Below are 24015 nucleotides of genomic sequence, written 5' to 3' on the forward strand. Positions count from 1 at the left end.
TCCCCCCTCAGAAGCCTTTCTCCACACTTCTGCTCCACACACAGACTGAAGATTCCCCAACTGCTGTCTCTAGTGCAGACTCATTCTCTGAGGCTCAGACCTATGTTGACCTCTGTGCTGGGTGTGTCCCACTGGGGTGTTCAATGTATGCTGCAATTTCAGTATTTCTGAAGCCAAACTCAGCATATTCCTCTCTAAATTCTTCTTCTTCTTTTCTTCTTAAACTCAACTGTTGGTACTACCATCCACCCAGACACCCAACTATCTTTCATATCCATTTCTAACCACTGAGATTTAAAAATTCTGTCCCTAAATATTTCATGACCCAGTCCTCTACCTTTAATACTGCCACCCTAACTCTCCTACATCACGGTTTCATTACTCTTCACGTGGACTATGTCCTAACAAACAACCTCTCATAGCTGCCCTATTGCTCTAAAACAAAAATTAGAGCCTGTATTCCTCTACTTAAATTCTTTAATGATTCAGCATCCTCTATAAGTCTACAGGATAAAGTCTAAGTTTTTTTTAACATAAAAGGCCCCATATGATCTGGCGAATCTCTTCCTTGGACATGCCCTGCTCCAAAATTCATGCTCCAGAAACACTGAGCTCCTTAGAGTAACTGAAGACTTTCATTGTGCTGTTCTTATCCTCCATGCCTGTTCTTATGCTGGTCACTCTACTTCTACCCATTTTAATACGACTAATTACCCTCCATTTTTTACCATCAGCTCAGTGACCATTTCTCCTTGAAGCCTTTCCTGACTCTTTCTTGACTGTCCCTTACCACAACCTGAAGGGGTATAACAACCTGTGAGCTTCTCTATTATGTCTCTGAAAGTGTGTTTTTTTTTTAATTTTTTTTATTATGAAATTTATTGTCACATTGGCTTCCATACAACACCCAGTGCTCATCCCAACAGGTGCCCTCAATACTCATTACCCACCCACCCCTCCCTCCCACCCCCCATAAAGCCTCAGTTTGTTCTCAGTTTTTAGGAGTCTCTTATGTTTTGGCTCCCTCCCTCTCTAACCATTTTTTTTCTTCCCCTCCCCCATGGTCTTCTGTTAAGTTTCTCAGGATCCACATATGGAGTGAAAACATATGGAGTCTGTCCTTCTCTGTATGACTTATTTCACTTAGCACAACACTGTCCAGTTCCATCCATGTTGCTACAAAAGGCCATATTTCATTCTTTCTCATTGCCACGTAGTACTCCATTGTGTATATAAACCACAATGTCTTTATCCATTCATCAGTTGATGGGCATTTAGGCTCTTTCCATAATTTGGCTATTGTTGAGAGTGCTACTATAAACATTGGGGTACAAGTGCCCCTGTGCATCAATACTCCTGTATCCCTTGGGTAAATTCCTAGCAGTGCTACTGCTGTGTCATAGGGTAGGTCTATTTTTAATTTTTTGAGGAACCTCCACACTGTTTTCAAGAGCGGCTGCACCAGTTTGCATTCCCACCAACAGTGCAAGAGGGTTCCCGTTTCTCCACATCCTCTCCAGCATCTATAGTCTCCTGATTTGTTCATTTTGGCCACTCTGACTGGCGTGAGGTGATACCTGAGTGTGGTTTTGATTTGTATTTCCCTGATGAGGAACGACGTTGAGCATCTTTTCATGTGCCTGCTGGCCATCCGGATGTCTTCTTTAGAGAAGTGTCTATTCATGTTTTCTGCCCATTTCTTCACTGGGTTATTTGTTTTTCGGGTGTGGAGTTTGGTGAGCTCTTTATAGATTTTGGATACTAGCCCTTTGTCTGATATGTCATTTGCAAATATCTTTTCCCATTCCGTTGGCTGCCTTTTAGTTTTGTTGATTGTTTCCTTTGCTGTACAGAAGCTTTTTATCTTCATGAGGTCCCAATAGTTCATTTTTGCTTAAATGTTAAATAGCCATGATACTTATTGTGTTTGCACTCCACAATGGACTGTGAATACCCTGAAGACAGGCATGTCCAATTCATGTTTGTTTCCTTGGAAGACAGTTCATTGTTACAGTTCATTATTTGGTACACCTCCAAGTGTTAGAGGAATGTTGGAAAGGTTTGGAAGATCCACTGAGGAGAATGAGATAGTTGACAAAAGGTGAACCAAGGAGGAAATGGGATTTATTGAAGGCCCAATTGGAGTTATAGAGGATAATGTTGTAGTGAAGCCTTCACTCATGTTTTGTGACTTTAAGCAAAAGATCCTTCAGCTCAGCATAGTAAAAAAGATGGTGAAGGTAACCTGGACTTGGTGATTATTCAAGGAGGGGGAAGGATTCCAGGGTGCTTGGCCAGCTACAAAGACAACCAAAGCCAGAAAGGGCTGTGGTATATTGAGAATAGGGTAGAGCCAAAAGGAATGATGAGGCAAGGAGAAAGTTGGATGAGTCTGAGAAAGCTAACAGTGGGAGAAGGAGAGGAGAGTATGAGGTGTGAAGTGTGGTGTGTGTGTGTGTGTGTGAGAGAGAGAGAGAGAGAGAGAGAGAGAGAGAGAGAGAGACAGATGAAAAACTGAGAGAAGTTACAGTCAGTGAATAGAAGTTCAAGCTGCTAGAAAAATCATCTGTGGATTCACAATCTAACAAAATAAAATAAAAATCATTCTGTCATTTAATCAATATGTTATTGTGATTAAAAATCTGTTTGCCAGTTGGTGTAACCTTTTGCAACACATTCTACAGTCAGAGAATCATACAAATTGCAGAAATAATGACAAGATAGCTTTGAGATATAATTCATCTATCTATTTCTGGAAGCAGAGAACCCTAGTCCAATCCTCGATTACATAGTTTTTGTCCAGCTTTCATTTTGAAATTATTTTTCCCAAAGCATGACAAATAAAAATCACTCTAGCCCCTCCTTCCTCCTGGACAGTTTCTTCATCTATTATTTTAGTATTCCGAGAACACTTACCACAGATGAAACATGTTGTCTTTAGAATTTCTTCCTTTTTCTGTTTTTCACTTCTGAGATCAGCAAAAGTATCAATGATAACACCAAAAATCAAGTTAAGAACGATGATGATAACAATGAAATAAAAAAGAAGGTCATATACCACTCGGGCAGCAAACAAGGGCTCCTGAAATAGGATATTTTAAAAGCATATCAATATATATACACATTTTCAAGGCAAGTTGATTTGGCATATTGTCTAACATGGAGAATATATTCAATTAATGTTTCCTGAATAAATACAAATGGTACTCCAAGTTGGAAAAAAAATGACACACACTTTCTATCTTCATATTCTTTTCCTTAAGTGTCGTGAAATAAACATCACATCTGTTTCCCAGAAGCCCTTGTATTCTCTAGGACTTCTACCCCTCCCAACAATCAGACACGTACCTTTTCTTAAAAACCACTTCCCTGTATGATTCTGCTAACTGCATTTTGGCACATTGGGACCCTATCCCAGAAGCTACACGAAAAGCAGACAAGTAGCCATTCCAAAAGTCAGTGATTAGGGAGCTGAGAAGGACTTGTCAGTTTCTAGAGTAGATTTTGTTCTTGGCCTTATAGGGTCAAGGATACACAGCTCCAGGTTACTTCTCTTTGATGGACAGTATGAAAACACACATTAGAGATTCTAATCCAGCTGTTTCATAGATGAGGCACCATTAGATGAACTGACAATATGCTACAGCTGGCCTGTTGGAGAACTGAGATTTTTTTTTTTATGTCTCCAGCCTGGCGCTTGAGAGTTTTGTAGCTAATGAGAAAATTTTCAGCCTTGCCATTTTAATATATGAAATCATGTTAGAATTTGTTCAAATTTTATATTCATCATGGATAAATGATGGTGGCCATTACTATTCAGAGACAAAGAGTAAAATCTTCATGCCTGAGAAGACTGATAGACAAGGAGCACCATAGTTTCTGTTATTTATGTAACAATTAACTCCTGTATGAAGTTTGTAGGCATGATCTCATTGCTGTAATACAATACACAGTTCAAATTTGGAAACTTTTCATGACATACATAGATTTTTTTAGTACATTAGCTATTTCTGTGTAATTCTAACATACAATGAATTGGTTTTAATGGCCACCATTATATTTTGAAAACAAACAACATGATATGGTATCCTGAAAACAAAAACAATACTGTAAATGCTATTAAGAAGGTTTTAAAAAAATGATTATGTTCAGGGGGGCCTGGGTGGCTCAACTGGTTAAGTGTCCAACTCCTGGTTTCAGCTCAGGTCATGATCTCACAGTTCCTGAGCTGGAGCCCCCCGTGGGGCTCAGCGCTGACAGTGTGGAGTCTGCTTGGGATTCTTTCTCCCTCTCTCTGCTCCTCCCCTGCTCGTGCTCGTGTGCTGTCTCTCTCTCTCAAAATAAATAAATAAATTATAAAAAATGATTATATTCTCCTTGAAAAAATGTTTTTTTCTCCAGCTTACATCTTTCGATGGCCTTCTCAGAACATCTCCCACGCCGCCGCCATTCCTGAGGCCCTGGTTCAGGACAGTGACAATGCACATAAGGAGCGTGTCACACGTCCTTTCAATTCCATCTTCATACTCTTCATCTGCTATGAAAACACACAAATTAAACACCGCAGCAAGCTCATGTTTTTAAATATGCTATCATCTACTTCCGAATCTCAATTTCATTATAATTGTGCCATGACACAATTTTTTGAGATCACACAACATGCATTAAATGTTGCAGCACGTGACTGACACAGACTGAGGAGGTCACGCAATGGGATTCTGAAATATTTGTCTTCTTCCATCGGTGAAAAATCACAGGATGAAAAGTACAAATTATAAGAAAGCTAGTATGCCTTGTGCACTGTGTCGTGTGGGGAGGCTGTGGTAAGAGCTCAGGAAAACAGCTCACCCAGGAGGCAAAGATATTGCAGGTGAAGGGACATGTGAAGGCAGTTACATGGGCGTGGCTTCAAATTCTACTCTGTCCCAGTACTGAGACTTGAGCAGTCACTTGACCTCAATATCCTCATCTATAAAATGGGGTGAAACCCTTCAGAATCTTATATTTAGGGTATAAAGAATCTAAGGGTGAAACCCTTCAGAATCTTATATTTAGGGTATGTAAAACACTGCACAGAGATTAGCATACACCTAGTAGGTGCTTAAAAATTAGGGCAAATATTATTTCATTACTTTAGCTAAGCATCTAAGCTATTTTATTTATATATTTTTTTATTTTAGAGGGAGAGAGATAGTGTACACACACACACGTACACACACACGAGTGGAGGAGGGGGAGGGAGAGAAGGGGAGACAGAATCTTAAGCAGGCTCCATGCTCAGTGTGGAGGCTGACGCAGGGCTCGATCTCACAACCTGAGCCAAAACCAAGAGTTGGATGCTTAACTGACTGAGCTGCCCAGGTGCCCCTAAGCTCTTTTAATGTTGAGCATTGAGCTATGGACAAGAATCACAATGTATTTATGTGAACAATTTATTACATGGGAATGTACTTATGTGAAAATATTTAGGAAGCGATGGGGAGACAGAAAAGATACAATGTGACAGAAAAATTCCTGGTCTTATTTTGTTTAAAGGTAAAGTTACCAGACTTGGTAATTATTTCCCAGGCATTTAAAATAGTGAAAAGTTCATACTAAATTGGATATTAGAATCAGGATTTTCTAAAATTGGTAAGTGAGCAGAAACGTATTTTTCTTGTTACAAGGTTAAAGAACCATAAAGACATTGACTTTTGGAATTGTGTGGCCACAGTGTGTATGTCAAAGCAGGAGTATGGAAACAACAAGAGGGAAAAAAAAGAAAGAAAGTCTAATTTTGTCTACATGATCCAACCAACAGCCTGTTTGGTACTTTGTTACAAAAAGCCTGATCTTCCTCTTGTGAACTGACTTTAACTTCACATGGAGAGGGGATCCCAATATTTTCACCTTATTCAGAGCTGTTTCTTTTTAAAACAAACATATACCTCGAGAGGAAAGCTGAAGTCAGAGATGGGCAAGTATCAAGCTCAGCTTCAAAGCTAGCAGCAGATTCTGAGCCAGACCACTTGCCTTAGAGGTGAGCCTTGAGGTACATTCTGATTGAGAAAGTAGAAGAAATAAAACTGCTTTTGGAGGAAGGAGAAATGGGGAAGAGGTGAGGCTCGCAGGGGCAGCAGCACAGAGGAAGAGACAAATCAGACAGAGAAATCTCAGCGTGCAACATGCTAGTTAGGTCTCTGACACCTGAAGGTGGGTTCTAATGTGATGGCTAGGAAGACCATAAAGAAAACTGGTTAGAAACGCATGAGAGGGGGCACCTGGGTGGCCCCTTCACCTAAGTGTCCAAATCTGGATTCCAGCTTGGATCAGGATCTCATGGTTTTGAGAATGAGTATCAGGCTCTGTGCTCACAGCATGGAACCTGCTTGGGATTCTCTCTCTCCCTCTCTCTCTGCCAATCCCCTGCTCTCTCTCTCTCCACTCTTTCTCAAAATAAATAAATAAACATGAGAAAAAAATAGAAATGTATGAGGGAATTAAAGGAATTTTAAAAAGAGAAATATGGTTTTCCAGTAATGAGGTCATATGGAATAGGTCTATATGCTGCTTTGCTATGGTTAGACTTTCAATCAAAGCAACCTTATATTTAGTGGAGGGATCTGGGTTCATATATTTGATCAGAAACTACCTGGTCATGTCACATAAGTGCTTACTAATGACTTAATATGTGCCAGATTGGTCAGTACATAGAAGCCACATGAAAGTCCTCCCATCTCTCCCCAAGAATTTAAGAATGAGGTTGTTCATTCTGTCACAGGTGAGCTAGTAAAATACACACACAATTCACATGATTAGCCATTGTGAAATAAAATTCATTGGCTGCAAATATATATAATGAGAGTACTGACCTTCTGTGTGGCATATAAACAGGGGGAGAAGGCCCAGGTCAGCTCAATGACAACAATTGATATTCACTCCATAATATCCGGTGCAGAGGCATGCTAGTTTTATATAGCAGCCTCCAAGAGCTTGGTTTTAATAAGGCTCTATCTTTGTGAGATGGATTTATTCACAATATGTTAAGCCAAGTTCCCAGGCCTTCAGGCTGAAAGCCAGGCCCTGAGTCATAGTAAATTCACCTAAGTAAATGCCACCTTGTGGAGACCTACCTACATAACCACCTTGCCTTCTCTATGCCAAACCTGCCTCATCTCACTACCTCAACAGACCCTGTGCTAGCTGCTGGGTATACAGGTGGGGAGAGCAGAGTGTGGGGGTCCCTAGGAGATTTGTGGCTTCCTAGGAAAGATGGGTCAGCAGGTGAACAAAGACAGTGCAATGTGCAGGCAGGGTGGTATGCATCTCACAGGATGGGGGGCATTGGGGACAGCATCTTGCAGGAGGTGGCACCTGAGTTGAATATTGAAAGAGATATTGCCTGACTAGTAATATCAGCAAAGTAAGACATTCCAGGCAGAGAAAGTGGGATGAGCAAAGGTCAACAGGCATGAACGCATATGAGGTGCTTTTGGAACCGCAGGTGTATTGTAATGACTGGGCCTTTGGTGCATGTAGACAAGTGTGAGAAGAAAAACAGGAAGGGGCCTGTTTATTATGGAGAGACTTGCACACCCAGATAAAGGGTTTCAACTTTGTCTGAAAGCCAAGAGGAGCCACTGGAGAACTTTAAATCGGGGCAAGGTGGTTTATCAACTAGCTGATGAAACAGTATGAGATAGAATATTTACTTAAATAATAAGGCAAATTCACATGTGTTTAAAGCCACAGAAGTGATACAAAGAAAGCAGAATAGAGGAAGAACACTTAATACTAGGGTAATGAGAGGGGAGTCCCTCTACTGACTGTAGCCTCTGAGTTTGCCTTGAATATTCGATGGATTAAAACAGTAGCAGAGAGGCATTCACATGGTATGGCCACAGAGCCCAAGAGGTAAAAAACATTCACCTATATGATGAAGATAGAAGATCAAATAAACCAGTATGTAGAGGAGTGGAAGATAATTCTGGGGAGAAAAACTGGGGGCTCTCTGTGAGTTTGGGTTTTATTTGGCAGGCAACGGAGTATCATGAAAATCATGCATTGGGGTAGGGGAAAAAATACCCAAAGCAGTGATTTCTGGTAAGCAGTCTAGTGGTGATACAGTAGGTGAATTGAAGAGAAGAGAATGCCTGGAGGTAGAAAGACCAGATAGGAGGCATAATGTGTGATGAGCCTCAACAGGGTGATGGCCATGAGAATGAAAAGTATGGATGAACAGGAGGCGCCATGACCCTAGGCATGAGGGAGAAGGCAATGTTACACATCCTACTGAAGCTTCCAGCCAGAGCTTACTTGGGAATGGATGGTCCCATTAAACCACAGAAATTGACAACTGAGAAGGGGGAGCTGGATGTAAGGTGTTATGATGAAGACAAAGAATTTCAGATGATTTCTGTGTGTGTAGAATGAGAAGATGAGCAAACATTTTTAAATTTGTTAAATGTTTGTTTATTTTTGAGAGAGAGACACAGAGCACAAGCAGGAGAGGGGCAGAGAAAGAGGGAGACACAGAATCCGAAGCAGGCTCCAGGCTCTGAGCTGTCAGCATAGAGCCTGACGTGGGGCTCAAACCCAGGAATTGTGAGATCATGACCTAAGTTGAAGTCGGATGCTTAACTGGCCAAGCCACTCAGGCACCCCAGAAAACACTTTTAAAAGCTACAGAGCACAAGACAGCTGGGAGAGTAATGTGACCTTAAATTCAGGAAGAAAATAATTTAAAGATGGAGAAGGCACAAAAAAGTGTAAAAATTACAGAAGAGTCAAAGGCAACGAGAAGCAAGAAAAGGTCGCTGGATTGAACATTTAGGTCATCAGGAAACAACAGGAAGATGGTAGACAGTGAAACAGAAGACGGTTGATGCAGAAATCAAGGAGAGAGGGTAGGTCAACTGTTTTATAGGAAACTTTGGTCCTGAAAGGAAGGAGATGGATTAGTTTGTGGGGATAACAGAGAGCAGAGGAAGGTTCAAACAGATGGTAGCAAGGAGATTTCAAATGCAAGAACAATAATCTAGCTAATGGTGGCGAGGGGGTAATGATGAAAACAGGCAGTTATAAAAGAAGCAACAGCACAGGGGCACCTGGGTAGCTCAGCCAGTTTGAGCATTCAACTCTTGATTTTGGCTCAGGTCATGATCTCACAAGTTTGAGCCCCATGTTGAGCTCTGTGCTGGCAGTGCAGAGCCTGCTTGAGATTCTCTCTCCCTCTCCTTCTGCCCCTCCCCTGTTCTAAATAAATGGATAGATACATAGAGAGATAGATAGATAAATAAATAAATAGGCTTTATGGAAAAAAAAGAAGTGACAACACATGCTTGTGTACAGGCAAAAGTAAAGAATTCATGGGAATAGATGGGTCATGTGGACACACTTAAAAAAGCTAAATATATACCTGTAAGAAACTGAGAACATCACTTGGCACATGGGGGGCAACAAATGTAGGTATCATAATTTCATTATTGGTGATAGAGGGCTACAAAATCTTATACAAAGTTACAGTTTTAATATAACAAACTTTATACTTGAACAATATGGGGTTAAATTATCCTCCTTTTCAGTTGAGTATTAGTAAAATAAAGTGGTATTTCTTAATTCATAAAAGAAATTCAAGTGTTTTATATGAAGAAATGAATAAAAATATATTCGATTGGCTCCGATCCGAGGTGTTAGTCTATAAATTTTTTCAAATATTGGGCATGCTTGAATTAAGAGCTGTTAATAAGACTATTTTTTTTCTGTTTTAATAATTAAATTATCCATTTTTAATGATTTTTTAGAAACAACAGATTATCACTAAGATATATATCTGAAAGCCTGAGTGCAATTGAAAATTTCTTGTTTGTTAGTTTTAAACTTTAACTACAATTGCTTCATTATGGAAATTCTTTTTTAAAAATTTTAACTAGAAAGAGAGACTTAAAACGCGGGGCCCCCAGTGGGAAGCCAAGACGTAGACTGGCACTAAGGCTGATTGGTTTCTGTTATTCCTCAGTCTCTTTCATTAAAGTAAAATACCAAAACATATTACATTTGAATTACTCATTAGTGTGAGAAATCTGTGAACTTCCTCCCTTTTCTGTATATTCAAATGACCTTTCCTTGGAAAATACTTGTAACTGTGTTTTGTAAATTGCCTAAAAAAGCCCTAACCTTTCTAGAAAATCAGTTATTAAATTTTTCTGGTGTTTCTTTGGTGATTATATTTGTCTAAGAATTCAGGTAGGTCTGCAGCAAATGAAATAAAAGTTCTTTTTATTTTTTTTTCCGACCACAGTTGGTTGCCAGTTACCGTGCGAATGTGCGGCTCCTGGGACAATGACCCTACCGGCATCTGCTGGAGCTTCCTCGGGGACCGGCCGCTGGGCTTCCCAGTCGCCACAAGGCTTGTTATTCTGCTACTGTGTATGTGTCTGGGCCTTTTGTAACACGGACCTGCTGTCCACAAGGTAACAAACCAAGGCCGTCACAAATGCACACTAGGGTTTGCAAATTAAAATTTAATTCTGATCGTAGACATAGAAAAGTTATTTTTAAATCTCAGTGGCACATGGTGCACAGCAAACACGAGGTTCTGGCTCTTATTCACTTCTGCAGTAAATACATGTGGCCAAGGGCTAGAGGATCAAATCTGTGGACTTTTCAGCCCAATGAATTTTATCACTTAACCATGCCAAACGCAAAACGGGCACAGGGGGAAAGGGTAGATGCATTAATACAGGCATTCCTGCAGTTTTAAAGACTGATTTAGGAATGATTGCCATCAGCTCTGGCTCCCAACAGTGTTCCTGTCACCCTCTGGGGCTGACATTCCTCTGCTGTCCTCATCTCCATTCTCTGGGAGCTTCCCTGCAAAATCATACCTGCCTTTCCCTGCTCCCAGTGCAGGTGGAGCCTAAATAAATGGAGACTTTGCTTCTGGCGTAATAAGCCAGGAAGAATTGTCCCCATCTGTCTATCCAGAAAAGGGAAGTTCTCTTCTTTGGGTAATATATGAGGTGAGTCACAGGTTGTAGACGTTTTTATGAGAAGCCTTTTATGAGTTTGTATTCAGAGTTGTAAATCAATATCCAAATGGACTTTGTGATGGAACAGAGTTTCTCAACCTCAACACCATTCATATTTTGGGCTGGATAGTTCTCTGCTGAGGGGGGCTGTCCTATGCATTGTAGGATGTTTAGCAGAATCCCTGGCCTCTATTCATCAGACGCCCCTAGCATTCCTCCCAGTTAATCCTTTAACTAGAAGACAATAAAACTTAGAAGACTGGAGGACAGGCCCTGGAACTGGAGATCTAGCTTAGTCTACGAGCTATTGTGACCTTACTTAAAGTTTGTGTCCTTCAGTGTTTTTACGTATAATGTGAGGATAATTAAGAGCATCTATCTACACCCTTGACATGCCTCAGGGCCCTCACCCATGCTGTTCCCTGTGCCTAGAATGTACTTGCACTACCTCTTGGTGTGATTGGCTCCTTTTCATGCTCCAAGTCTCAGTTTAAATAATCCCTCCTCAGAAAGGCCTTTCTGTTTGCTCTACCTACAGCCAAACTCTGTTGTGATTATCTATCATAGCACCGCTTGTAGGACTCACCATATTTTATGACTCTTTAGGCCTCCCCCCCTCAGTGTTTTATAAGTTCCATAAGGACTAGGATCATGTTTGTCTATTCAATACTATGTCTTGAACACCTAACATGGTGGCTGGCCAGTAGTACAGGCTCAACAACTATTGCTATATGCAGGAATGAATAAGGTTTTATAATTATAATAATTAATTAATTATTAAGGCTTTATTATTAATAATTATATATAAATATATAATTATTAATTATATATTAATAATATCATCATCATGTGTACTGAATCAGCTTAATGAATTTCTGGTTTTACAAAAATATTCACTTTTTCTAAAACGTTAAGATCAAAATCTCACAATCAGTAACAGCACATAAAACAATTACAATAGAATGCCTGGTTGGTTATCAATGACAATTGTATAAAGCCTACAATTTGTAAGATTGTACAGAGCTGGGCAGCCACGTCCTGGGACATGCTCACAGCACATAAGAGCGGGAAGATCTGACTCCAGGACAAGAGCCTCTGGCAGCTATTTCCCCGAGTCTTAGGAGCTTCTGGCTCCCATGCTGGGGATGAGCATCACCAGCTCAGCCACTGGGCTGGGCCCCTGGGTCTGCCATCTTTATGGTCTCTGGCAGGAAGAATGCTGGCTTTGTGTTTGGTTCACTGGCAAAGTAATACTCTTTTCTTAAAATCAAACTATAGTTAACGTATATTTGCTTTAACATAAAGGAAATAATTTTAAGGTAATATTCAGAGACAGAGGAGCAAGGCAGGAATCGAGTCACTATATACTTGGGACACTGTTGTTAGAATATTTGTGCTAAAAAGAAAGTAAATTTTTTAACCTATTACTTTTCACACTGTTAAGGAGAAAGAAGGCTGTATTGAAAAGAAGATAACAAGTTCTAGTGACAATAGATTGAAGTTCAAGATGGGGTAAAGATCCTAAGAGCTATTTAGTTTTACACAGCTACTTAAACCATGCCCAAGTTTTTAAAATAGCTATGATATTTCTTTTTATTTATTTTTTATTTAATTTTTTTTTTATTTTTTTAACGTTTGTTTATTTTTGGGACAGAGAGAGACAGAGCATGAACGGGGGAGGGTCAGAGAGAGGGAGACACAGAATCTGAAACAGGCTCCAGGCTCTGAGCTGTCAGCACAGAGCCCGACGCGGGGCTCGAACCCACGGACCGCGAGATCATGACCTGAGCTGAAGCCGGACGCTCAACCCACTGAGCCACCCAGGCGCCCCTATGATATTTCTTTTTAAACCATGAATAATAAGAAGAGAGGAGCATTTATAGACCTGAATTTGAGATTGTGATAGATTCAGCAAACTGCTGACAAATAAGCCTGATGCTGATCCCCAAGATAACATACCAAAATGGATCATTGAAAGGATGGTGTGGGAAGAAGGAGGCATCAAGAGAAACCAGCATGGGTTCACACTAACCTCAAACTGGGGATGTGACAGACATGTGTCTGGGATTTGGCAAGGAGACTCTGAGGAGTCTCATGATTTTTCTTTTAAAGATAGAGAAACATGGGCTCACTGATAGTTTATTTAAGACAGAGTTCTCTGTGGCTGAAGAATTGCACAGAACATGACTATGTCAGTCTGAAAGCATATTTCTAGTAGCATGCTAAAGATTTTGAGCTTAGCACTGTCCTATGTAACATTTCTAGCGCTTTTAATGAAAATCTTCCTTTGCAGAGGTGGGCAATTTTGTTTTTCAAAGAGGCAGATGGGAAATGTTATAGGCTTTGTGGGTGACATAAAGCCTCCATTGCATCTTTTTCTTTAAAGAAAATACTTTTTAAAAATGTTACAACTGGTCCTAGCCCAAGGACTGTACAAAAACAGGTGGCAAATCAGATTTCCCCACGGGCCATAGTTTGCCAATCCCTGTTCTACAGCTTATCAACTTGAGGATGACATGAGAGAGAATGAACATATTGCTTAACAGAATCAGGATCCATAAAGATATCATGAGCCCTGTGACAGGTTAGAACTAGAAGGTGCTGGAAACCTAGAGTTCAACCAGGCAAAACAACTCCTTGTCTATTTCCAGGACAAACTGAGATGGCCTTGGATTATGGGTGGCAGAAACAAGTAAAAATAAATGCACCGTTTTATGCTTGAAATTCCAAACTCCCAATTACATGAGTACAGGATAGGCATTTATGGCTTAACAGCTGAACCAGTGAAGAATGGCATGTTAGCCAAGAGTCAGCCAAATCTGGGTCAAGGGTATGGTGTGATTCCCAACTCCACTATCCAGAATAAGAGAACACCACTCAGCTTCTTGCCTTGGAGTGTTACATCAAAAGTCACTGCTGTAATATGTAGGGAAGGCTGAAGAAATTGGAAATGTTTAGACTGGAGGATGCATGTACCAGGATTTTAGAAATTGCAGAGCACAGTAAAGCTGCACAAGCATGGAATGAGCTGGTTTGTTGCTTGCAAGCCTTAGCCCAGTAGCCAGGACTTCGGGGAGGAAAGAAGCCTGGGAGGCAGTTGCTCACAGTTCCTTTGACTACTGAGACATTAGGATGGAATGTACATGTGTTTATTTCTCCCCTTAGGTCATAAAGGTTGAAACGTTTCATTCGCCAAAGGGCATATCCATTTTTCCTCATGCAACAAGCCAACATCTCAAGGAAAAAGGCAATTTGGGAAAGAAGCCCCTATCATTATGATCGGAAAAACAGTGTGCTCCCAGATGGAAAAGGGGGACTCTGTCCTCACACTGTGCTTAACTCTTCCTTCCATCATCTCCCCTGAGTCCACTGTTGCCTTTCATAGATGTAATACAGACTGGATCCACTCCTTTTTTATATATAAAACTCTTCAAATATTTAAAGATATATACTCCCTAAATCACTGCTGCTTCTGGAAAGAGATCACTAATTCCTTCTACAGTTCATTAAATTTCACATATGCCATAGTTTCCAAACCATTGAGAACAATTTAGAGTTTCAAAAATTCTTTTTATGAGCATGGTTCCCATTTGCTCCTTTGGAAGCAAGGAAAGTATCATATTCTCTCTGTCTGTCTGGTCCCTCACCCCTTCCCACTCTGGGCAAACCATGTGAACAAAGTCCAGGAAATTTGCATAACATATCTAAGACAGAGAGCTAGAAAGTGGGAAGTCCAGGATTATACCAAGTCTTTTGAGTTCTAAGCCTGTGTGTTTCCAGATTCTCTGTTAAAGGCTATATATTTAAAAGGGTGTCAAGTGTGGTATGGGTTTGCAATTTGGTAATAGTATTTTTAGCAGCAGGTACCACAAGGTAAATCTGATAAATTCTCAAGAATAGGAATAATATAAGGAATGGGGTGGGGTACAAAATGACAGATATGGGAATCCTTTCTCTAGTTTGAAACTTTTTGGTTCTTTTACCCTCCATGATTCTATTTCAACCACCACGAAATTCTTAGAGCAACTCCCTTAGCAGTAATAAACATAACTACAAAGTATCAGGTTTGTACTGTTCTGGGGTCCTTTTTACAGACCTGTATTCGAAGCTGGTATAGTGGGTGAGCAGTTGTCCTTTTCACATGTTCCCATCATTGAAGTTAAAGTCATAGTAGGAACTTCATTACTCCCTGAGAACACACAAATTAGAATATGGTATAGAGACAAATACGCAAATGACAAGAAATCAACATATAGTTACAAAGGCCTATAAATAAAAATCACTACTACCTCAACTTAGCTGTGATCCTAAAGTCTTTTAGGAACTTGGTTTGGAACTCTGAACACAGTTTTGTGTATTGAAGGCATTTTATAAATAGGGAGTAAGTTCACAAGCCAACCCACTAAAAGCCTTTTATACCTTTTTGAAGTGGCAAAGATAAAGTATTAATAATAATGCAGACCTGAACCACCATGTACAACAATGTTTCCATGGCCAAATGCATTCAGGATTCAGACTTGGAATGACAGAACACTTTTTCCCCAAAGCAGTTGGTTTCCCGGATTCTAAGCCACTGGTCAGTCCCTATAGCAGGTAGAGACTTTCAGGTCATGGCAGTTCTAACAGTACAGTCGGGGGGTGGGGGGAATCTTTCTTTTCTCCCTTAGTTCCCAAGGATCCATCTGCTTGGCCTATCTCCCCAGCCAGAATGGAACAGAAAATGGTAAACTTCCTATCTGTGCGAGAGAAGCTTTATAAGAAAATTTTTTTGTTGTTAGTGACAAATACAAAGTAAAGAGGTTCACACTTCTCAAACCAATTTTTCTTTTTTTAAAAAAAAATTTAATATAATTTATTATCAAATTGGTTTCCATACAACACCCAGTGCTCATCCCAACAGGTGCCTGCCTCAATGCCCATCACCCACTTTATCCTCTCCCCCACCCCCTATAACCCTCGGTTTGTTCTCTGTATTTAAGAGTCTCTTGTGGTTTGCCTCCCTCCCTCTCTTCAAACCGATTTTTCAAACAGTCATCAAAGTCTGTGAGAGGGAGGGGCAGGAGTAAGTTCATTTGTATATACAAAGGGTTGAAGAAATACTCAAGTGTATATCAGAGCAACATCACACCAAGTTATCCTGGTTCTCTGATGAGATGAGGGCAGAAGTGACAAACAGGAGCTGAAGTTAGGACACATGATTGGGGGACGGACCAGGCCTGGGGTTGCCTGCAACCCAAGCCTTGGAGCTGAGAAAGACAGAGTCCATTCAGGGAAGGGAGGTCACACATTCACCTCCACCTTTCCTTGCCCCTTGACTGGGGCAAGCTCCGGGGAAAGGGCAGGTGCACCGTCTGGTGCTGGAGAGGGTTTCTGGTGGTCAGAGAAGGAGAGAGATGGGGTTTCTGAATGTGTCCTGGTGGCCATTCTCTTACTTAATATTTATTGGCTCCATGCCAGGCTCTGAGGGCCCAGAGTCGAGGCCTCAGAGACCTGATCATTCGGGAATACTGAGAGGCAAAGACAGGATTACACTTGAGTGGAGGAAGTAAAGTACAGTTAACGTAATGGAGTGCATTACGAGAGAGACGTGAATTCTAGCAACAAACAAACAAACAAACAGACAAACAAACAGAAAGCGTTTTGGAGAAGGATCAATCTAAAGACATGGGATTCACACATAGAAAGATGGGGGGGTGGGCGGGATTCCTGGTGCAGTTTGTATGACAAAAGGCACAGAGGCCAGCGAGGGCACAGACATGGGAGCAGAGTGACCTGAGCATCCAGGCTATTGTTTTAAACCAAGCATCTCACAGCCAGTGCAGATCCCAGCAGTTTTTGAATCAATGAGACACCGAATCAACCGGAGGTTACAATGAATGAATTGGGCGGGAAGAAGGGGCTGCAGGTGGGAAAGCCACTAAGAGGTTCCTAGTCTCCTGGGTGAGAGGAAATGAGGGTGGGAAGCCAGAGGGCAGCACTGAGAAGGGGGAAGAAAGAACACGTGAGAAACACTGTAATCTTTGCTTGTCAACAGATCCTTCTCTCCAACTCCTTGGGCTTTTCTAAGACATGGGCCCCCCTCAACCCCATCAAGTGGCAGCTGCTTCCTCTGTGGAGCACGGGGCCCCGCGTCTCAGAGGTAGGATCTGCGTTTTCCTAAATTCCCGATGCCATTTGCAAATTATCCATCCTCCACTCTCCTATGTGTCTGCAATGCTCTGCCGCAAGCTCTAGAACTCCCAACCTTCCCTCCTTGTTCCTACCTCCTGGCTTTCCCATGACTATTTCCTACCCCCTGAACAACTGCACATGTCTGCCCTCCAGATTTCACTTGCTACCTAGGCTGGTTATCCTCAATAAGCTTTTACTCAACTTTGGGAGCAAATAGTGTTTGGTACTTGAAAAAACAAACTTGATGCTATTTATCAATAGACAGATGGTGTTACAAATTAAATAATTAAAAATATTATGAAAATAAACGCACTTTCCTCAGGGCACAATATCGTATTCACTCTCAGCCTTATGCAACAAACATTCTCAATCTATGAAGAGTCAAGAGTTTAACTTCTCGTATACTAGATTTTCATAGCATTTACAAATGCTTTCTCTTATTTAACAGTTTTTCATGTAAATATGCACATTTTTAAAAAAAAAAATTTAACTTTTATTCACTTTTTGATAGAGACAGAGCATGAGTGGGGGAGGGGCAGAGAGAGAGGGAGACACAGAATCCGAAGCAGGCTCCAGGCCTCGACAACACAGAGCCCGATGCGGGGTTCGACCTCACAGATAGTGAGATCATGACCTGAGCCGAAGTCGGACGCCCAACTGACTGAGCCACCCAGGCGCCCCTAAATATGCACATTTTTTAATAAAGATCTTGACATTTTAGGTCTAATGCTGCCTATTTTGTAAGAAAAAAGGAAAGATATTTTTATATTTCTTTAAAAAAAAATTTTATTTTCTGGGGCACCTGGGTGGCTCAGTCAGTTAGGATCCAACTTTGGCTCAGGTCATGATCTCACGGTTTGTGAGTTCAAGCCCCACATAGGACTCTGTGCTGACAGCTCAGAGCCTGGAGCGTGATTTGGATTCTGTGTCTCCCTCTCTCTCTGCCCTCCCCCCACCCCCGTTCATGCTCTGTATCTCTCTCAAAAATAAATAAACATTAAAAATTAGAAAAATAAAAAAAAAATCAAAATAAAAAAATTTTTAACTTTTATTAATTTCTGAAAGACAGAGCATGAGTGGGGGAGGGGCAGAGAGAGAGGGAGACACACAGAATGTGAAGCAGGCTCCAGGCTCTGAGCTGTCAGCACAGAGACTAACCTGGGGGTTGAACCCATGAACCGCGAGATCATGACCTGAGCTGAAGTCAGACACTTAACCAACTGAGCCACCGAAGCGCCCCTTTTTATATTTCTAAGGAAGATATGTTCATAATGTCACTAACATCCTTTTTAATAACACAAAAATATTTATGACTAGAGTCAGAAAACAATAACTATTGTATACATTTGGATTCAGGGATTGTGATTGCTTCAGCTTCAGACTCTCCCTGTACTGAGTAACTCATTGTGATCATGCCTGGTACATAAGAAATAATTAAAACCCGAAGATTTTTGTTTATGATTCACAGTTTTGGGGGAGTCTGGGAGGCTACTTACAAATATGAGCTCTTTCTTTAAATATATATGCCTGTAAAATTCTGGAACAAGTAACATTTATGGGAGAACAGGAAAGACAGTAACAAAATATTTCACGTTCCTCTGAATAAAGATGAATACCCAGGTATGAAATTCAGTCTCCAGTTTAATAATTTTCAATCTATGTATATGACATTTCTATTCTGTGCTTTGATCACTCAGACTTAATAACAGATCTAAACATCACCTAATTATCCCATATTCTAAGAAAGAAACTACCATCTGTCATCAATTTAATAATCAAGAAATGTTTGTTAAAGGCAAGAAAGAATATTGTTTATAAGTCACCACTAATTATGTCATACCTTTAAATTTAATGGCTTGAGGGGAGAGTCATTTTGTGGTTTCCATTCTCTACAACTCATAGGCAGCAGAATCACCCAGAGAAACAAACAGCAAAGTGCAGAACTATGATTTGTATCCAGCAAAGCAGGAGAGGAGGAAAAAGAGTAACAAAGAAATTTAACCCAAACAACAAAAGGTAGGAAAGGGGGAAAAAAGAAACCATTAGAAAGCATGATAAATAAAAATTCAAAGTAAGATGGAAAGAATAAGCCCTATCACCACAAGAATCACAGTAAGTCTAAGTGGATGATGTCTAACCAGTCAGAAAGCAGAAATAAATATTGTACAGAAATTGTGACAGCCACGTACCGATGAATTGAGCTCCTTAACGACAGCATGTTGAGCATTTTTTCAATACCAAATTTCTTACTTCCTGATGGTTTCCAAATCAAAACATTTATCATTTTCAATTATTTAAGTATAATATGATGTACTTTGAGCAAACATATGTGGAATAATGATTGTGAATGATGCTAGATGTTGTTCTCGGGGGGAGACAGGAAAAAAGAGGAAGAAAAGATTCCAAAGCCATTCTCCTACACTGAAGTTGTTGACTGTCTTCTGGAAAATAGTTAGCATTGTTGAAACTTTCTCACTGAAACTGAGCCCAGATGCTGTTTCTTATATCAGGATTTCTCTATACACATTGACGGCTAAAAAACTGCTGAGGAGTATTGGACATTCATGAGCTCTCAGTGAACAAGAACATGTTTTCAAGGAAACATTTCCTCCATTAGTGTTTATCTGTAATGCTCTTAAGCTGTGTACAAGTCATGTCTGCCACGAGAGGAAGCTCATTTGGGGGTCATAGCAATACCTGTAGCGGGAGTTCTGTTTTTCAGCCTATCCACTTCCATTGTGAAGTCATCCTTCAGAAAAAGGAACCCAATAATGGAAAACAGGTAGACAAGGATGAGAGCCAGGACTGCAGTTAGAATAATGGAGCGGCCATTCCGTGTGACACTCTTTATGACATTGAGCAGAGTCTCTTCTCTGTACACCAAATCAAACAGCTACAAACATAAAACAAAACAAGAAAAAAATGCAATGCAGCAAAAGCTGAATAAACGTAAAGGTAATTATGGATACGAATGCAAGCCATTTTAGTTTGTCTGCGAAAAAATAACAATCTAAGTGATACCTTAAAGGTGCACCAAAATATATGTTTCTTCTACAGTTGGAATGTATTAATAAACTGTTTTTCAATAAAGATAACTCTAACACAGTATATAATGTGCATATAATGTGTGTTGGTTTCATAACCAACATAACTTTAATTTTGTAAGATACAGAAATAGCAGAGTGTCACATTTGAATTTAGAAAAATTATAATACTATACTTAACCGACTTAGTTACTTATTCCTTATTTTTAGTCTTACTGATGTTCTGCAGTTGCTTCTGGAATACGTAAAATGGCTAAGGTGAGAATGCTGAATTACATTTGCCTAAGTGATGAATAATTGACAGATTCATTAAATGTATTGTTTAATCGAAGGATTAGAGGAGAAACCACCAGAACAATTTGATGAGGCTGCTGCCATAGAAAAGATAGGAAATTTAAAAATATTTGAGGAAGGGAAATGCGTTTCCTGGCTACAGGGACATAACAAAGACAAAACCTATTATTTTAGTATGTACATTTGGAAACAGAAGTATAAGCAAAACTATAATATACAATTTGTTAAATTTCCACTTCCTCTAATGGGTTATTATCCATTTTGTGTTTAGTAGTAGAGAATCTATGCACTGGTCAAGAACCTAGGTATGTGTTTGCTGTCTGGAGTCCACACCAAGAGCAATTTTATTTATTGCTCTATTATTAAGTTGAAATTATACATTAGCAAGTACATGTTATATTATCAAAAGCGGGTTAAAAGCAATAAATTAACATTCACTTAAAAAGGCATAAATATCTGTTTGGAGATGAATACTATTTTGGAAGTTGGAATAATTAAGGTTTGTCTCCTGCTCTCTGAGGGCACTGATTAGAATTTCTGAACTGGTTGAAATGATCCATTACCAGTGTCACAAATCCCTTCGGAAACACCAGGGCCTTGTTTATACTCTGTTTTGCTGAGTACTGAGGGTTATATACTTACTTTCCAATTTACTTCTAGTCTTGCAAATAATTGCCATAAAGATATTACCTTATTTGTTCACCTTAGGAAGTTGATATTTTATCATGATCGTACATAAAAAAAAAGTGTTTAAATATTTTGCTATCTGCTTATCTTCTGGAGGGAGCAGAAACTTCCAGAAATAAGGTCAATGTTCCTCAGTACAGACAAAATTAACTAATGCAAATTCAACTTCCAAATTATCGACACTCTGACTTAACTTACTTAAGCATGTCATTGACATAAAGGAGATTTTCCTTTACTTTAACTCAATAGTGGCTTAAAGAAAAGGTCTGGCAATGGACTCTAGGTCACTTCTGAATGGTTTCTAAAAGTTATCACTTTCAGAAGCCCATGGGATGCTTACTAAAAATGCTTATTTCTGGGCCCCATTCCATTCCCATGGAATCGGAATCTTGGGAAGGCAAAAAAGGTATTGACATAGGGCAGGTTGATGGTTCTTTCTATTTATATCTGAAAGAAAAATGGCTTTTATTATTTTGGATAAAGTATTGGTATTTGTGGATGTAACTAGGAATACATATTCATGTATTTTTTAAAATACAATACATACTTTAAAAAATACTTAAATGCCATTTTGGCATCACGTCCATTATAATTTCCTCCTAGTACTCTAAACATCAAAATGGACAATATCCTTGGGGCGCTTGGGTGGCCTAGTCAGTTAAGTGTCTGACTCTCGATTTTGCCCAGGTCATGATCTCATAGTTTGTGAGATAGAGCCCCACATGGCATTCTCTCTCTCTCTCCCTCTCTCTCTCTGCCTCTCTCTTGCTCTCACTCTCGTTCTCTAAATAAATAAATAATAAATAAATAAACAAACTTTTAAAAATGGATAATATCGTTTTCACAAACAACCCAGTGAAAACAAATTAGCATCAGTATTGTAAGATTTGAAAGATAAAAGACAAGAGGAAAATACATTTGGAAAATAAGGTTAAGTAATGTAAATTAAAAGTAACATTACTATCAATAGCTAATATAATAATTCAAATACAACTTCATTTTGTCAAATGCCTTTTCTTGGAAAACATAAAGATTTACATACATCATTTCACATGTTTTTTTATATTATCTCTTTAATGAATCTTGATAGTACGAGTCTATCATCCTCTCCCTATCAATTTTATAGATGAGAAGGGTTGAAGCACAAAAACATTACAGAATGTTTGTTATATATCACAGTCCGGTAAAAGTGCTGAGTATAATAAGACTTTATATATCACAGGCATGTTTTAAAAAGTGGATTCTTTATGGAAAATTAGAGCAGAAAGGGAATTCATTTGGATCCCTGGAACAGAAAAAAAATCTACTTTTGACTGTTGAATAATCTAACTTAACTACCTAGAAGATAGTTTTGTATCACTGGGGCTCTTTGAGAGTCAATAGAAAATGTGCCTCTTTTCAGTCTTCCTACATGGGTTTGCTAGAAAACAGGAAAGCAGTAGGCAATGGATTGTTCCTCATGACCCAAGCAAACAGGGCCATCCTAATGTTTTTAGATCTTTACCTTAGGTTTCAGGAATTATTTTACTGGCTAGTGCTCTCCACTGCATGCCAGCCATGGGTGGGAGATATAAATAAATTTCTCCCATGACATCGTGATGTTAACCTGGTAGTGTTTTAGGTTTCAAAATATTATCACATATTTATACTGTCTCCTCTCCTAGTTTATGCTATCAGTCTATATATAGGAAGTAAAATGGATAACGTGAAAAACAAAAAACAGACCTCTAGAAGAAATCTGCAAATCCATTTAATGAGTTAGATACATGGAGATAAGCTTAGCAACAATGACACATTAAATCTGAAATGAAGACTTAAAACAACTCATTATGTTTTTTTTACTAGGTTGGCAGTTTCTCCCTCATTTTATGTATACGCCATTCTAAAGTCACAATAATATTTGTTGTTGTAAACAAAATGCAATGATTCCAGTACTATGAAAATATATCCCCATACTTTCCCCCTACACTCTTTTCGAGACTCTCTAAATGTAAAGCGAAGTAAGGATTTGGCCGAAACCAAAAGCAGCTGCTATATGAAGCCTGGGTCAAGTGGTGGGGTCGTTAGTGACTTCTCAGAGAGGAAATAAAGAATTCCACCACCTATGTGGTTTCTCAGAGGAAAAGATTAAAAATAATAATAATTCACACTTTTCCTAGGAAGTTCTAAAAATAACATAATTTGTCCTAAATGTCAGGCCCTGCTTTAAAAAAAAAAAAAATCAAAGGAAGAGGCAGCATTGTGTATTTTTTCAGCATTGATTGTCCACACGGAGAAGTACTCACCAGGAAGCTATAGAAGAATTCATGGACAAAGAGGCCCAGCATGCAAACCAGGACATACGCCACGTGGTAGAGAAAGGCCATATCCAGGATGACCGCTCGGTAGCCTCGGGTGAAAGTGCCACGATTTCCCACAAAACTCACCAGAAACACTATTTTATTACAAAGCTACAGGGAGGAAAAGATTAGATTTTACTGTCTTATTTATCTGGAAACTCACAAAAATAGCAGTCATTGGCAAAACCTATTATTCACGAGTTCTGTGGTTTTCTTTTCTCATTTTTTTATTTGGTGATTTTTCAGCACTGCTTACAAATCTGCATGTAAACGTAATACACACAAAAGTTGTATTGTCTGCAGTTCCAGGGAAAATGAGAATGATGAAGAGCCCCAGCTGGACAATCGAGGCAGACCTGAATTTAAACCCTGGCTGTCTCACCACTGTCGCACCCTGGCCATGCAGCTGCAGGCCTGGACTGTTTCTTCGGAAGAATTGGAGTAAAGGAACTCCCACCGCATAGACCTCTT

General features: G+C 39.6%; 1 protein-coding gene across 7 annotated transcripts in view; it reads right to left on the bottom strand.

Moving 5' to 3' along the window:
• The window catches only part of ITPR2 (inositol 1,4,5-trisphosphate receptor type 2), a 489277-nt gene that overhangs the window by 60145 nt on the left and 405117 nt on the right, over nucleotides 1–24015 (bottom strand). For 5 of the 7 annotated variants that reach the window (XM_045061584.1, XM_019834731.3, XM_019834733.3 and 2 more), the window contains 5 exons: nucleotides 23491–23655; nucleotides 19878–20073; nucleotides 15106–15198; nucleotides 4407–4537; nucleotides 2917–3082 (listed from right to left, as the gene is read on the bottom strand). In XM_045061584.1, the coding sequence (XP_044917519.1) occupies nucleotides 2917–3082; nucleotides 4407–4537; nucleotides 15106–15198; nucleotides 19878–20073; nucleotides 23491–23655 (751 nt within the window). Of the gene's footprint in view, nucleotides 1–2916; nucleotides 3083–4406; nucleotides 4538–15105; nucleotides 15199–19020; nucleotides 19124–19877; nucleotides 20074–23490; nucleotides 23656–24015 lie in introns of those variants that run through there. The other 2 variants (XM_019834732.3, XR_006600593.1) reach the window with 2 other exon arrangements.

Source organism: Felis catus, chromosome B4 (assembly GCF_018350175.1).
Source record: "Felis catus isolate Fca126 chromosome B4, F.catus_Fca126_mat1.0, whole genome shotgun sequence".
Classification (NCBI taxonomy): domain Eukaryota; kingdom Metazoa; phylum Chordata; class Mammalia; order Carnivora; family Felidae; genus Felis; species Felis catus.